This window comes from Ictidomys tridecemlineatus, chromosome X (assembly GCF_052094955.1).
Source record: "Ictidomys tridecemlineatus isolate mIctTri1 chromosome X, mIctTri1.hap1, whole genome shotgun sequence".
Taxonomy (NCBI): Eukaryota; Metazoa; Chordata; class Mammalia; order Rodentia; family Sciuridae; genus Ictidomys; species Ictidomys tridecemlineatus.
In genome coordinates, this window is record NC_135493.1 from 85178784 (window position 1) to 85195995 (window position 17212).

At 38.2% G+C, this 17212-nt stretch overlaps 1 protein-coding gene and 1 long non-coding RNA gene across 2 annotated transcripts; one reads left to right on the plus strand and one right to left on the minus strand.

Annotated features, from left to right (window-relative positions):
- The first annotated feature begins 5826 nt into the window (after window positions 1–5826).
- LOC101963282 (aquaporin-11) lies at window positions 5827–6911 on the plus strand. Its single transcript, XM_021735502.3, has one exon. It carries the CDS (start codon window positions 5886–5888, stop codon window positions 6693–6695), a length of 810 nt encoding a protein of 269 aa, XP_021591177.2. The 5' UTR covers window positions 5827–5885; the 3' UTR covers window positions 6696–6911.
- A 92-nt stretch (window positions 6912–7003) lies between these two features.
- LOC144371749 (uncharacterized) lies at window positions 7004–15891 on the minus strand. The gene is made up of 5 exons (XR_013431842.1): window positions 15272–15891; window positions 14456–14546; window positions 12153–12231; window positions 9266–9335; window positions 7004–9088 (listed from the first exon to the last, which is right to left on the minus strand). It is a non-coding gene; the product is annotated as an uncharacterized LOC144371749 (long non-coding RNA).
- Window positions 15892–17212: the final 1321 nt, after the last annotated feature.

The following is a 17212-nucleotide window of genomic DNA, read 5'->3' on the forward strand; positions in this document are numbered from 1 at the left end:
TCCCTCCCCTTTGCCCAATCAAAGTTCCTCCATTTTTCCCATGCCTCCTCCATTATGAATCAGTATCCACTTATCAGAGAGAACATTTGGCCTTTGGATTTTGGAGATTGGCTCACTTTACTTAGTTTGATATTCTCCAACTCCTCCCATTCACCTGCAAATGCCATGATTTTATTCTCTTTTAATGCTGAGTAATATTCCATTGTGTATATAGACCACAGTTTCTTTATCCATTCTTCTATTGAGGGGCATCTAGGTTGGATCCACAGTTTAGCTATTGTGAATTGTGCTGCTATAAACATTGATGTGGCTGTATCCCTGTAGTATGCTGATTTTAAGTCTTTTGGGTATAGACCAAGGAGTCGGATGGCTGGGTCAAATGGTGGTTCCATTCCACGTTTTCCAAGGAATCTCCATACTGCTTTTCAGATTGGTTGTACCAATTCACAGTCCCACTAGCAATGTATGCATGTGAGTTTCCCCCCACATCCTCACAATTAAAAAGAAAACAAAGAGGTTTTACTTTACAGATGGCAGGATTTTTTTTCCACTTTTGTAATTAATTTTTAATGCTATTGTGTTAGATTTTGAGAGAATGCTGTCAATAACTTTGAAAGTGTTTGGAATCCTTCTTTAGGCCTAATCTAATTCTGGTATTGTAAATGTTCCATTTTTTAAGATGTTTTGCCTGGTAGGTGCCATCTTGGGATTTGGTGCACCATAGATTGATGTAACTATATAATTTAGAACTACCTTGTTAATTATGTTTTCTACTTCTATATATTAATTGCTAGTTTGTCAACAGACAGAAAATAGTTATTATGTCCTACTTATTTAAAAATATCTCTACAAAAGAGTTGAATATAGTTAAGTTTCTATTTCCTGTTGCTCTATCTTACTTGGCCACGGGTCTGAAAGAGACCAGCATTCCAGGTGCTGAACACCCAATTTAATAGTTTTTCACAACAATTATGGACTATCTAGTATTGTAAGGATATATAATAGTTGGTAAAAGTTTTCAAGTGGGAAGTGTGTTTGCAGGTCTTTAACAAGGCCTGAGGCCTTGGGCAGGAGCTTCACAGAGATGTTTGCATTTCAAAGATAATTTACTCATTGGGCTCCATGGTAACAGCTGGCAGGGGGAGGGAAGAAAGGGGAGAAGAAGCTCTCCCTTTCTCAGGTACTGTCTTTGAAGGGTTAATTTGCCCAGAACACTGAGAGAAAAAGTGTTCTGGGCAAATTAGAGAGAAAAAGCTGTTTTTATGTGAACTTCTGCAGATTGTGCACTTCTGAGCCCCTCCTCCTACACACTGGGTATAAAGTTCTGAAACTTCCTGAACTTGGGGTTCAGGGGGATTGATTGATTACAGCAAAATCTTTTTCTTCTGAACCTGGCTGCAGCCAAATAAATCTGCTTTCTGCTAATTCTGTGGTATCTGACCTGGTCTGTTCCTACAACACTGTAATACCTATGAAGCTACCTTTACTGATGGTCTTTATTTTTTCATATGGCTTTAAGTTACTGTCTAGTGTATTTTCAATTCAACCGAAGAATTCTCATTACAATTTCATATAGGGAAAGTGTACTAGTGACAACTTTTTAAAATCTTGGAATGTCTTAATTTCTTCATTTTTGAACCATGTTTTTCCTGGTTGTAGAATTCTTGGTTGACAGACTTTTGTTTTTTTTTTTCTTTCCCCCAATATGTTAGGGTGTCATCCCATGGCTTTCCTCCGTCTTCAGTAAAAAGAATCCACCTGATAATTTGTATGTCAAGGTCACTTCTCTCTTGGCTTCTTTCAAGATTCTTTGTCATGGATTTTAATTATTTTACTACAATAGCTTGTGCTGTGCATCTCCTTCAGTTTCTTGCACTTGGAGCTCATTAACTTTCTTGGGTGTATAGATTCATATGTTTTATTAAATTTGGGAAAATTTCAGGTACTTCCTTCAAATATTCTTCTATCCTCTGTCTCCCTTCTCTCCTCTGTTCCTCTCATAGAACATAATATGTTGGCAAGGTTTATGTCGTCTTTCAGTTTCCTTCAGCACTGTTCACTTTTCAATTTTTTTTTCTCTTTACATTGCAGAGTGGATAATTTCAAATGACACACCTTTACATTCACTGATTCTTTCTTCTGAATGTTTAAATCAGCTGTTGAACTCTTCTACTGAATTTTTCATTTTATACTTGTTAGATTTTCTTATCCTGAATTTATCTTTTATATGTCATTTCTCTCCTTTTTTTCCACTGGGGATTGAACCCAGGGGCACTTAACCACAGAGCCACATCCCCAGCCTTTTTAAAATATTTTATTTAGAGACAGGGCCTCCTAAGTTGCTGAGACTGGCTTTAAACTTGTGATCCTCCTGCCTCAGTCTCCCGAGTTGCTGGTATGACAGGCATTCACAACTACGGTTGGCTAAGAATTTCTCATATTTTAATAGAACATCTATACCTGTATTGAGATTCTCTGTTTGGGGAGACATTATTCTCCTGGTTTCTTTAACTCTTTGAGTTTATTTAAGACATTTTACTTAATACATCTGTTAAGTACAATATCTAAGCCTCCTTTTGGACAGTTTCTGTTTTTCTTTTTCACTGTGAATAGTTCATCCTTTCTTATTTCATTTCATGACTTGCAATTTTTTAGTAAGAAATGGACCTTTTTTAACATTGTTATATAGTAACTCTGGAAATCCTGAAGGACACTAGACAGTAGCATGAAGCCATATGGAGAAATAAAAACATAGTACCCATGGAGCTACTTTTGCTGGGGTTCTCCTCCCCTGACGTGGGCTTATTGCTGTTGGTGTGTTGTGAGGGTTCTAGTTGTTTAGTGGCTTCTCTAAACTCCTTGTAAATACTGTAGTCATTGTCATGATTACCAAAGTGGACTCGGAGGGGTAATGACTTAACAGAGATGGCCTTAAATTCCTGAAGCCAGAAACAATTTTCCCCATCTTGAAGACAGACACTGAGGGTAGCGGAACATGCTTCCAACCCTCTCCCAGGAACTCGCCAATCCTCACCTCACCTTTACCTCCTGCTTGCACAGAACTTGAAGGCCATCCAGAGCTGAAAGCTGTGCCTTCTTAGGTTTGATTTTTTTTTTCCTGAGCATGCAGTGAGCTCTGGGAAAGCACACCCCTTCTAAGTTCTAATATGTGGAAACTTTTCACAGTATTCAATTTTCATGTATTTCCTTCCTGCAGACCTTCCTCACAGGATTTGTTTATTTATTTATTTATTATTTATGACAGCAGAATGCATTACAATTCTTATTACATATATAGAGCAAAAATTTTCATATCTCTGGTTGTATACATAGTATATTCACACCAATTCATGTCTTTTTACCTGTACTTCTAATAATGATCATCACATTCCACCATCATTAATTACCTCATGCCCCCTCCCTTCCCATTCCACCCCTCTGCCCAATCTAGAGTTCATCTATTCCTCCCATGCTCCTTCTCCTTAATTCCACTATGAATCAGTATATATATATCATTCAGCATTTGTTTTTTGGGATTGACTAACTTCACTTAGCATTATCTTCTCCAATTCCATCCATTTACCTGCAAATGCCATGATTTTATTCTCTTTTATTGCTGAGTAATATTCCATTGTGTATATATGCCACATTTTTAAATCCATTCATCTACTGAAGGCCATTTAGGTTGGTTCCACAGTTTAGCTATTGTGAATTGTACTGCTATAAACATTGATGTGGCTGTGTCCCTGCAGTATGCTGTTTTTAAGTCCTTTGGGTATAGATGGAGGAGAGGGATAGCTGGGTCAAATGGTGGTTCCATCCTCACAGGATTTTTGGTCTGTTTATTATTTGCCCCAGTTGATTTTTTTCTCTAGGTGACGGCAAGCAGTCACTTCATTCATTTTTAAATGTTTTCAACAAGTGCCTTTGGTATGCTGCTTTTCCTAATGGGGAGAGTTCCTAGATAAGTGAAATAAAGGCCAACCCCTTCTGTTAGTCCTTCAGAGAACATTCCAACAGGTCTAAATTTTTACCAAAAGCTCTGTCCTTGTCCTCATGCCAATCCAATAATGAGGACACGGTATTGAGAAAAAAGGAAGGTTTTTTTGCTTTGCTAGCAAAGAAGAAACACAGGGGACTCCTGTCCCAAAGGCTGTGATTGTGCCCATCAGCAGGAACAGGGGGCTTCTAAAGAGGTGACTCAAAGGCTACATTCCATGTGTTCTCTGTTGGAGTTGTGATCCACTGGTTAATATGGGAGATAGTCATTTCTGAGATATTCTGTACCGTCCCTAAAGTCTGGATTGCTTCATTCCTATGGTGGGTGTTTACAGGGAACAGATAACTCTGCCTAAAATGTGGAAGAAAGGTAATCCTGTTACCTTAGGGAGGTAGAGGGAGAGATGAAGGAGGAGCAGGGAGAAAAACAAACAGGTTCATTTTAAAAATCAGTTGCAGTGGCGGAGCAGCAAGGGCTACATTCAAAGCATAAAGTGGGCCACGGGTACAAAAACAGAAAAGCATAATTCATTGACAAGTCCAGCTTGCTCCTTCAGGCATCAGAAATTCACAAAAGTAATGTGGACTAACAACTTTCAGACTGCCACTGAGCGTGGAATCAGGGATTAGACAAGTGTAAGTGAAAATGCACTGTGCTCTCTCACCAGGTTTTACTCAGCTTCTCTATTAAAAATAAAGACTGTCAGATTGTTTTCTTTAAACGACTGCATTGTATGCCATGTACAAGATACTTGCTACTAATAAAGTTAAGTAAAAAATAATGGATAAAAGATACAGTATGGAAAATTTTGAAAAAGTTGGAATGACTTATTAATGTCAAAGAAGACTGAAAAATGAATAAAATTAAACGAGTAAAGAGGTATATTGCTTAATGATGAAAAGGCTTTTCACTGAGAAGACATGACAAACTCAATGTGTATGCCATTAACAATGGAATAAGACATGAAGAAAGTCTAACCAAACTAAAAAGGGAAATAGACAAATCTACAATTATTCTTGGAAACTTCAATATGCCCCTCTTAGTAATGGATACAATAGAAAGAAGATCACCAAAGTTACAGAAGTTAGTAGTGCATCAAACATTTGTGGAATCCTTCACTTGACAACAATAATAAAATTGTTCAGGTGTACGTGCTGCACTTACCAAGATAGACCATATTCTAGGCAATTAGTCTGAATTTAATGAATGTAATACAATTGAAATATATGAAGCATGCTCTTAGATCATAACATAATTAAACTTAAAATCAATGATAAAAAGAACAGGAAAATCATCACTAAGCATGTGGAAATTCAATGACACATATGTGTCAAAGGGCATTTTCAATTAAAATAAGAAAATGTCATGCATTGAATAAAAATAAAAGTACAATATATAAAGTATGTATAATGCAGCAAGAATAGCATTTAGAGGGCTGGGGTTGTGGCTCAGTGGTAGAATGCATGTCTAACACATCTGAGGCCCTGGGTTCAATCCTCAGCACCACATAAAAATAAATAAAATATTGTGTCCAACTACAACTAAAAAAAAATTCTTAAAAATCTTTTTAAAAAAGATTAGTACTGGCTTCCAGTAGCAGAGGGAGGCCGAGGAGCTGTGCGTGTTGGGCTCGCTGACCATTGGCCCCTCAGCCAATGCTCAAGCACAGCTCCCTCGCCGCCCCTCACCTCCTCTCCTCCCGGGCTCCGGTTCCAACACCTTCGAGCTGGGGAGGGGGCAGGATCCCTCCAGCGTGACGCCCTGGGACCTCCCGCTAGCCTAGAGCTGGCCCTCCCTAGGGGCGTGAGGAGGGGCGGGGCTGCGGACTTAAGACTCAGGCCCTGTCGTTCTGGAGCACGCCCGCTAGTCATACAGTAAGGGAGTCATGTCGGCGCAGCCGGGGCTCTGGCCCGAGGTCCGGGACACCTGCACCTCTCTGGGGCTTATGTTGTCGATTGTGCTGTTCGTGGGTCTGGGCCGCATGATTGCTCGGCAGCAACTGCACAGGCCCCTGGCCCACGCCTTCGCTTTGGAGTTTCTGGCCACCTTCCAGCTCTGCTGCTGCACCCATGAGCTACAACTGCTTAGTGCGCAGGACTCCGCGCACCCCACCTGGACGCTGACGCTCATCTACTTCTTTTCGTTGGTGCATGGCCTGACTCTGGTGGGCACTTCCGGCAATCCGTGCGGCGTGATGATGCAGATGATGCTGGGGGGAATGTCCCCCGAGATGGGTGCAGTGAGGCTGTCGTCTCAGCTAGTTAGCGCTCTGTGCAGCAGGTACTGTGTAAGCGCCCTGTGGAACTTGGGTCTGACCAAGTATCACTTCAGCGAGAGGAACTTGGCTTGCAAGAATCCCATCAATTTCGATTTACCCCAAGCAATCATCACAGAGGTCATCTGCTCCTTTATCTTCCACAGCGCTCTGCTGCAGTTCCAGGAGGTCCGAACCAAGCTTCGTATCCACCTGCTGGCTGCACTCATCACCTTTTTGGCCTACGCAGGAGGAAGTATAACAGGAGCTGTATTTAATCCAGCATTGGCACTTTCACTTCATTTCATGTGTTTTGATGAAGCTTTCCCTCAATTTTTTATAGTGTATTGGCTGGCTCCTTCTGTAGGTATATTGTTGATGATTTTAATGTTCAGTTTTTTCCTTCCATGGCTGCATAACAACAATACAAAAAAGGAATAACTATCTCAAAAGACTCAGACTAAGTTAAAAGACAGTCAAGCTGGATGTGCTAAACACTGGCTACACTGGATTCATCAATGTTTTAACTTCCTTTGAGGAAGCTGTCTTAAGTTTTCATCACTGGGACTTAAAAAAAATTACTGTGAAAACGAGGTATCCTGTATTTCTCAGTTAAGACTTGTTCTTTTGAGTGATGTATTAAATGCTGCTAGAAAAGACTCATTCATTAAATCTCAAAAAAAAAAAGATTAGTACTTAGAAGGAAAGCTGTAGCATTAAATCCTTATACTATAAAAAAAAGGAAAACCTGAAAATAGTAACCTAAGCCCCCCATTAAATAACAGGGAATAAATAAACTCAAAGCAAATGCTATGGATAACAACAATGATACGAACAAAAATTAATAAAATATAAAACAGGAAAATAATCAATTCAACAAGAGCAGACTCCCTGAAAAAATTAATAAAATTATCAAACCTCTAGCAAGAATTAAAAAGAAAACACAAATTATCAGCATCCCGAATGAAAAAGGGCACATTAATGTAGATCCAACTGATATTGGAAGAATAATAATGGAATACTATGCACAGATATGCACACATGAAGTTGACAACTTAAATGGAATTTGCCAATTCCTCAAAAATCACAAACTATATAAACTCCCCAAAGGCCAAATATGTAAACAGAAGAGTCTATTTTAAAAAATTGAATACATGATTAAGAATCTGAAAACAAAAGTCTCAGCCAAATTCACTCCAATATAAAGAATAAATATATATCAATTCTGCACAGTAGTTTTCAGATAACAGAGGAGGGAATACCTTTCCAACTAATTTTATAAAGCCACATTACCCTGGCACCAAAGTGAAAGATATTATAAGAATAGAAACAAACAACAACAGCAAAAGAATAGAAACCTTCAGAAAAATATGATTCATAAAAATATGTGAAAGTTTTCTGAATGACCTTTTAGAAAATTGAATCCCAACATTAACAGGATAACAAAACTTTAAAAAGATTTTGGTTCCAGACAGATAACAATGTGATAATTTCATTTCTCTATATTTCTTGTGCTAAGAATAGCTAAAGAACATAGACCTAAAAGAACTTCTATAATGATGGAGTAAGAATCTCCATAAATCTACTTTTTTACCAAAACAGTGAAAATATTCCAAATTATGAAAAACAACTTTTTCCAAACTCTTGAAATTAACAAGAAGCTAGAAACAATTGGAAGAATATTTATTCAAGGTTCCTCAATAAGATCAATGGTAATTGGGCTGAGGATATAGCTCAGTTGGTAGAGTGCTTGCCTCGAATGCACAAGGCCCTGGGTTCAATCCCCAGCACCACAAACACACACACACACTTACACAAAAAAAAAGGAAAAAAAAAAGGTCAGCAGTGATTGAGGCATTTATCTTGGCATCCTTCATTGTGAAAGGAAAGATTTGCAAAAAATCGGTCTGTTGGATAACATCACCAGAGTTCTTCTTTGGACATGTTATGTATTTGATGTTTAGTATATATCCAACTGCCTACCTGATATTTCCACTTGGATGTCTAAGTCTTAAGTTCAGGAGAATATCAGAGCTATAAATGTATAATAGGGAGTTACCCAGATATAATTTATAGCCACTGTGTTAGGTTAGGCTTTCCTTATTCAAGACCTGTCTAGTTGCTTCAGATTCTTCATTCACAGTGCTCTGTGACAGAAGTAGAATTTAAACCTAGACTGCAATTCTCCTGAGTAACCTACATCCTACTCCATGGAATTTCCAGCAATGGAACTCTAGCTGAAGAAGCAGCCTTTAGTGAAAAACTGTAAAAGCATAATGTTTTTTTTTTCAAATATTTATTTTTTGGTTAGACATAATACCTTTGTTTATTTATTTTATGTGGTGTTGAGGATTGAACCCAGGGCCTCGCACGCGCTAGGCGAGCGCTCTACCGCTTAGCCACAACCTAAGCCCAAACATAATGTTTATACAAGGTGATGAGCTGGAGATTAAGTAATTGGAATATAAGACAGGTAAATATACTAATTACACCAGTCTATCTGAGCCAAAAACCCAGCAAAGTGGTCTCTCAAGCACAGCAGACAGTGTTCTATGTCAAATTGGTGGAGAAACAGAGCAGTACTACTTTTATTCTTGACTGTGATCCTTAAACATTTTCTATGCTCTATGATACATATTGGCACCAGTCTCTCTAGTCACACTTGCCAAAAATCCAGAGCCTGTTGAAGATCTCAAATGTGTGGCAAGCAGAGCAGTGAAGACAATGTTTATACTGCGCCTAGATGAGAAGATTCCAATGTCTGCAGGTGATCGGATTTCTGTTGCTTTTTGACATAACATTCATGAGTTCCTCCAATCTGTGTATACTCTGGGCTGCATGAGAAAAATACTGAGCATTGTACAATTTTACCAATAGATAATTATAGTCAAAAGAGCACTAATGTGGTAGAACTAATTAATACATTTGGAAATTTTCTGCCTTTTGAATCTGGGTAGAAAGCAAAAATTCTCTCTTATCATGGTAGCTCTAAATAGGAGACATTCACTTACCTATCTCCCCTTCCAGGGTGTAGGCACATGATCCAGACTGGGTTTAGATCAGGTGCACTCATCATAGATCCTGCATCAGAAAACAGTGACACAAGGAAGGGAGGACATTTTGTTTCAGGAGGCAGTATCACAGATGGTGGTAACATTCAATTTCAAGAATATCTATAGATGAGGCCAAAGGTATTGGCAGTGAAATCTGTACCTTTTGTGTTTACCAGTGAAGATGGCAACAGTATACTCAATTAGTTCTGTGGAATGATTTTTGGCTTCAATCTTCCTGTGAATTTATTTTGTCTAGGCCCTTTTCTCAAGTCTGTTTTCCTAGACTTTCTTGATATTCTGTAAAAGTACTCAGTATGTTTTTATAATTTTTTTTTCATCCAAAATAGCCAGACGTGGCTTCTGTTGCTTTCGATCAAGAAGCCTGACTGTTGCAATGCTGGCACATAGAATGGAGAGTTACAAAAGAGAAACCCCATACAATCCAGAGTGATCCGTTATTATACTGAAAGGCCACATATCCCATTTCCAGTTATGATGGGCTAAGTTATTTCAACAAAATATATTATAGATGAATGAAATCTGTTTTCAAATTTGTACACCAATGAGCTGATAAGATAGGAAAAATTAACAGTCAAAATTGAAGGGACACTAAGAATCTTGAGAGGTAAGTGTATATGAAAACTGTTTTGAAAGTTCATTGCAGATAAAATAAATCAAAATCCAGAGACTACTTAAGGAAGAAAGTTGACAGAAGAGCAATCTGGGATTCCAAAGGGCTACAACATCTAGGAGAAGATGAAGTGGAAATGGACCAGCCCTCATTTGAGACTGCACCCAAGATTTGAGTAAATCATTTATCTGGGGACAAACCACTTTGGTTAAGGTGGTTCTGAACTGGTAGGAAAATATGCATCTAACAAAGGCATAGGTGAATCCTTTTTTGAAAAAGTTGGTTTTATTCTAGGACTCAAATTCCAACAAATTATTTTTTAACACAATGACTGACTCATAGGCCTAGATAACCAAGAACTAAGAAGCAAGATCCACAATCAAGAATTAGCCAAAGAACAGACAATAGAAACAGGTACACAAAGAGTTCCTTAAAGGTTGGAGTTATAAAAATTCAAACACAAAATACATACTTAATTTGTTTGAAAAGAAAATTTTAGCTTTGAAAATTTCTGCCCAGAACAGAAAACCATAACAAGTAGAAGTAATAGATTTGAGGAACAACAAAGTGGAGCTTAAAGAAGTTAAAAGCATAAGAACTGAAATTTGAAAAATTCACAGGAGACTAGATACAAGTGAAAATGGAATTAGTGAGTTGGAAAGTAAGTAAAATACTATCTGGAATGCAGGGTAAAGAAATGAAAGATGGAAAGTATATAGAAGATAGTAAAAGAATCTAGTAAATAAGATAAAAATATGTTTAATCAAAGTCTAGTAAGGAAAGAAAAGGCAAAGAAATGGTTAGACACCATATTTAAACAGGTTATTACTGAAAATATTACAGAACTGATGAAAAACACCAATCTATATAATTTAGGAAAAATAATTTTTATACCAGAAGCCCAATTAAAAGTTTTAATCATTTTAATAGCTATGGTACATTAGCAGCATCTTCTTAAAATATATGTAAGGAATGTATACAACATGTTTGAACCAATCTATCAATAACTTCACCATACTAGAGAAAGAGACAAACACACAATGTCAAATTATAAATAACTAACTAGGGGACAGAGAAGGCAGAGCCTTGTAAAAGGAAAAAAAACTGTCAGAGAGATAAGAAGCAAGAGAGTAGTAAAATGAAAGAGGCTGGGGTAAGTCCAAAAGGTAGGGCATGATCACCAAGTCAATTGCTGCTAACTAATCCATCCAGATAAGGAGAGAAAACTATCCACTGGATTGAGATATTGTAGGAAATCATACAGAGTAAGTGTCCAAACATAATGGAATGAAATCAGAAATGCATAGCAGATTTAAACCTTGGGACATGTACAAAAAAAAATACATGTAAATTCAACAAAATACTCCTAAAAATAATCAAAAAGGAAATCATGATTCAAGGCTAGCCTCAGAAACTTAGTGATGCTCTAAGCAATTCAGTGAGACTCTGTCTCTAAATAAAATATAAAAGGGGCTGGGGATGTGGCTCAGTGGTTAAGCACTTCTGGGTTCAATCCCTGGTACCAAAAAAAGAAAGCAAGCATGAGGATAATTTAAAAACCTTTGAGATGAATAAACAAAAATTGAAACAGCATGTCAAAATTAATGGGATGCATCTAAAACACAGTTTAGAGGGAAATTTTTCACTCTGAACATTTATATTTAAAAAGAGAAAAGATCTTAAATAAATAACATACTGTTTCACTTTAAGAAATTAGACAAAGAAGAACCAACTAAACCCAAAGCAACAGAAGAAAGGAAATAATATTGAGTGGAAATAAATGAAAGAGTGATAAAAAGCATTAGAGCAAAATCAATGAAACCAAAAGTTAGTTCTTTGATAAAAATCAAGAAACTTGACCACCTTTAGCTAGCAAAATTATTATCAATAGAACCCCATGAAGCAGGGTAGCACCAATCTGCAGTATTGATCTTGGTTATACCCTATAGGGGTCCTGGATTTAGCCAATTTAAAATAAGTTGTATTAACTACAAAGGTCTAGTTTAGAAAGCCATGTGATTTTCTACTGAAGTTTCTGTGTTTATCTTTTTATTTTAACCTATTTGGGCCTTAGCACAACTTTGATCAGTAAGTTTAAATTGGGCTGGAATACTTCCAGGACTGAGGCATTTTCATGCTAGTAAGGGTACACATAAAAAAATACAATCCCAGGAAGCATATACTGTATTACCCCTAGCAAAAAAAAAAGTTTACATTTGAAAGCTGGTGATATATAGTTCAGTGGTAGAGCACTTGACTGGCATTCATGAGGTTTTGCGTTGCATCCGTGGCACTGGGGGAGAAAAAGAAAAACGTTTAAAATTGTTAGGCACCCTCAGGTAGGACATACATTTGTCAGACAGTCCTACTTACTAGGGCCCCAAATGTAGCCTTCATCATGAAAACCCTTGCCTTAGACTTCCCAGTCTAATCTAACAATAATTTCAATTAGTCTTGGTTCTAGAGAAACTGACTAAGGCTGTGTGTTCCAAAGACATCAAAAGATATAACATCAGTTTATCAGCCTCATGTCCAGCATCTGGAGCTATTCAACATGGAAAATACAAACTCTGGAGACATCCCCCTGCTGTTTCATAGTCAGCATGCTATCAGGTGTGAACAAACACAGGCTGAGAATTTTGAATACAAAGCACTTAGAGCTGTTTGGAAAGGCCACATAGGGAGCTTTCCTTCAAGTAAGGAAGAAAGCTTCCAGGAACAGTTTTTAAAAACAAAGATCATTGATGTAGCTAGTCACTGTAGTGTGCTGATTTAAATCCTTTGGGTATAAACTGAAGGTGTAATGTTCTCTCTCATAGGCGGATGGTAACTCACAAGGGGTGGGAGTAGGGAAAAATAGAAGTACTTTGGATTATACAAAGGGAAATGAAGGGAGAGGAGGGTGAATGGGAATAAGAAAGTAGAATGAGTCAGACTTGACTTTCCTATGTGTATATATAATTACATGTCCAATGTAATTGTACATCATGTACACACAGAAGAATCAGAAGTTATACTCCATATATGTATAACAGTATCAAAATACATTCTACTATCATGTGTAACTAACAAGAGCAAATAAAAACAATGATTATTAGTGTATCTCATGCCCCTGGCCCACACCTGTGCCTCTGTAGGTGGCAGGAACAGATTTTTCTTTATTTTTGCAAAATCAATGTGCTCTATTCAGTAATCAACCTTTCCCTCTAGTCATCTTTTTTTTAAAGAGAGAGTGAGAGAAGAGAGAGAGAGAGAGAGAGAGAGAGAGAGAGAGAGAGAGAGAATTTTTAATATTTATTTTTTAGTTCTCGGCGGACACAACATCTTTGTTGGTATGTGGTGCTGAGGATCGAACCTGGGCCGCACGCATGCCAGGCAAGCGTGCTACCACTTGAGCCACATCCCCAGCCCCCCTCTAGTCATCTTTTAAAAAAATTTCTCCCAGACCTTTTTGTCAAGATACATTGTGGACAGGAGAAAGATTTTTACAGGAAAAAAAATAGAAACAACACAACCAGAAAGGTACACATTCCTAATAATGTTCAGAGTTTTCAAAAATTTTCAAAGTAGTTTTTCATAACCTTCTACCTCTTTTGTCCTGAGCAGTTATCTAAGTAAGCAGTCTTGAAAAAGCTATATTCTTTTCTGGGGACACTTGCATTAAATACACTGCCTTACTAAGGTGGGTACTAGAGGAAAAATTAGGTAAGTAAAGTCAGGCTATGAGTCATTTTTGGAAGGCTGCAGTCAAAGAAGTGGAGTACAATAACTAAGAACAGTAAGAAACCCTGGGAATGGGTCAAAATTCAACCTGTCAGAAGTGGGTGGAGGGTTCACACTTCTTGTGATATGTCCATTCCTAACATGCAGGTTTGGGCAGGAATCACAAGTTACAAATACAATTAGCTTTGGGTCTTATGTTTACATCTTTAATCCATTTTCAGTTGATATTTGTAACTGATGAGAGCCAGGCTTTCAGTTTCATTGTTCCTCAAGTAAATAACCAATTTTCTCAGCATTGTTTAAAAGAAGGAATAAGTTCTGATGTTCTTTGGCGCAGCAGGATGACGATAATTAACAATAATACATTGTGTTCTGCGCTGTGTGGGAGACCTTGCCTTTTGGTTTTATTCCCCCATTGGGTTTCTCCCTGATGAAGTTAGGTTTCTGTCTCTTGAGAAGAACATCCCGTAATCCCTTCCCCCTTCCCCCTCCTCTCCAAGGGGTGCCAAGCTGGAGGGAGCCAAAGTCAAAATTTTTCTCAACCAATCCTCGCGGGACACAGTCTGCTCACCTGTTCCTGAGTCACCCTGCCAATCAGCACCCGCCACATCGCCAAAGCCACCCTTCTTAAGCTGAAGCTTGCAGGCTCACGCTGCTGCTCTCTTGCTCTCCTTTTCTCCCCCTTCGGGCAGCCCCCCAATAAAATCTCTTGGTTGAATCTCCACCTTGGGTGAGTCACTCGCCTTTCACATTATACATCTCAAAACAGGAGAGAGGAAGTTGAATGTACTCACTGTACAGAAATGATAAACGTTTAGGTGCTGGGTATGTGCCCGTGGTCCACTTCATACTTTGAAGGCAGCCCTTGCTGCTCTGCCACTGCAACTGATTTTTAAAATGGACATGCTTCTTTGCTTCCCTCTCTCCCTGCTCCTCCCTAACCTCCCCCCTACATAATCTCAAGGGAAACAGGATTACATTTCTTCCCCATCCTAGGCAGAGTTACCCGTGCTTGAGTCTACACCCACCACAGGAATTAAGTAATTCAGACTTTAGGGATGGCACCAGAAAATCTCAGAAATGACTGTCTCCCAATTCACAAGTGAATTACACCTCCAACAGGGACACCTGGAATGTAGCCTTTGAGTCACCTCTTTAAAATCCCCCTCATTTCTGCTCATGGGCAGAATCAAGCATCTGGGACAGGAGTCCTCTGTTTCTCCTTTGCTAGCAAAGCAACTAACCTTATTTTTCCTTTTTCTCAAAATCATGTCCTCAATACTGGATTGGCTTGGGGGACAAGGACTAAGGTTTTGGCAACAGGTATGCTAATTACCCTGAGTTGATCACTACCCAAAGCATGCATGAGTTAAAAATATCACAATGTACTTAATAAATCTGTACAAATATTATGTGTCAGTTAAAAAGAATTAAAGTAGGGGCTGGGGATATAGCTCAGTTGGTAGAGAGCCTTCCTTGCATTCGCAAGGCCCTGGTTTCAATCAATAATAATAATAATAATAATAGAATTAAACTAGCTTCTTCATGTGAAGTTAGGTTTTGAATAGGAGCTGGCCCAGTGGTGTTCAATTTTAGTCCCAGTTACTCACCAGTTACTCAGGAGGCTGAGGCAGGAGGATCACTTGAGCTCAGGAGTTTGAGGTCAGCCTGAGAAACAGGAAAAAAAAATATATATATATATATATATAGTTTGTACAGAGAACATGTTCTTCCTCATGGGCATCTGTAAGTGATCTATATAGCTCCAGCTCTCTGGATGTTTTTTATAAATGAGGACCCCACAGAGAGTTATTCTAAATATGCAATGAAGTCTCCAAATAAAAGTTCTGTTGATGGAATCTGAACCTGCTTTCAGTTTTGCACAGTGTCTGCTCAGGCAAAACAACCCATAGCAGGTCATAACAGCTTAGAGTGAGGTCAAGGTAATTAAAATTTATGAAAACAAACCAGCCACTCTTCTTCACCAGCAAAGCCAAGATATTGCAGAGCCAGAAAGCCATGGTTCAAATCCAAATGAAAAGCAAGGATTTCTAAAAGCCCTTGTCAGTCCTAGAGCCCATTTGACCCACTCAAAAATATGCACTTCAAGCTGGAAAATTAGCCTGTAAAGGTCAGATTCTGAGAGCTCATTAGCAAATTAAAAAATTGATTTTTAAAACTCCAAAAGTAAATCTCAGTCTGTAGATTTTCTCCCATTTAGTGTTGTGTTCTTTTTATCAGAGGCTCCAATATGCAAAAATCATAGCTAATATCATCACTTATAGAGATTTATTCTGATTGTAATACCCAAAGGGTTTAAACTCTAATGCAAAAAGAAAAACAAATTACGCCTTGCTAACATTATTTTTTCCTTTCACAGATTGGGATGTTCCCTTTGGAATTTATGAAATTATAAAAATTTTATCATATATCATGATATAGACTGGATGTTTGTGTCTAACCACCCCACCCTAAAGTGATAGCATTTGGAAGCGGAGCCTCTGGGAGGCAAGTAGGTACAGGAGAGGTCTTACACTTAGATCCCCCATGATGGTATTAATACCCTCATAAGAAGAAGAGTCAAGGGCACTCTCTCTCTACCTTCTATATAAAGAAACAGCATGAAGGTGGCTGTCCCCAAGCAGGAAGCAGGCCCTCATCACATTGAATGAATCTGCTTGTACAGATTCTCTCCCTTCTAACTGTGGAGGGAGGGGTAAATGCTTGTTTGTCATTTAAGTCACCCACTGTCTTTTGCTATAAGTGCTTGAACTAAGACACACCCAGGTAAAATAGTCACAAAAATGCAGAGCATCAAAAAAAAAAAATCCTTTTCTTTCTCATTGCAGACCCCCAGCAAAAAATCCGCATGTAGAGGGTTAACACTGTGGTTCCCTGGAGGTCACTGCTGGAATGCAAGGTGAGTGGGAGCTGCTCCAATTGCATTTTGTTTTTTTTCCCCTCTTTTTCTGCCAGGCTTATCTAAAACTTTGCTCAAGCACTTGAACTGATTTAAATTTTTGAACTCCTACTTCAAGGACAGAGCAATGCAAACTGTTAAACATTTTTGCCCACTGAAAGCTCACCTTTGAAAATGGTTGGACTCTTTCCTCTCCCACTTAGAAGCAGAAAGTAAAACAAAAGTTGTGATCTGGTTGACTTTTTGCCCTCTAGAATGGCTAAAAAGTAACTGGGGCATCTGGCAAACCAAGTCTCAATATTATACACCATAGCAATAAGACAAATTGATAAATCATACGAGCATCTCAATAAAGACAGAAAACACTTTGACAAAATCTATCACCTCATTTATGATTAAAACAAACAAGCTTATTTAATAAAGAATAGAAGGAAACTTCCTCACATGTAAAAACCCTCAGTTAACAAAATACTTAGTGAAAGACAGGAAAAAGACAAGAAGGTCAGCTTTTATCACTTACATTTAACATTATATTGGAGGACCTACTCAGAGAAAATAGGTGAAATGGAGAAATAAAAGTCATCCAGATCACAAAGGAGGGGTAAAACTACATTTACAGAGGAGGTGAACT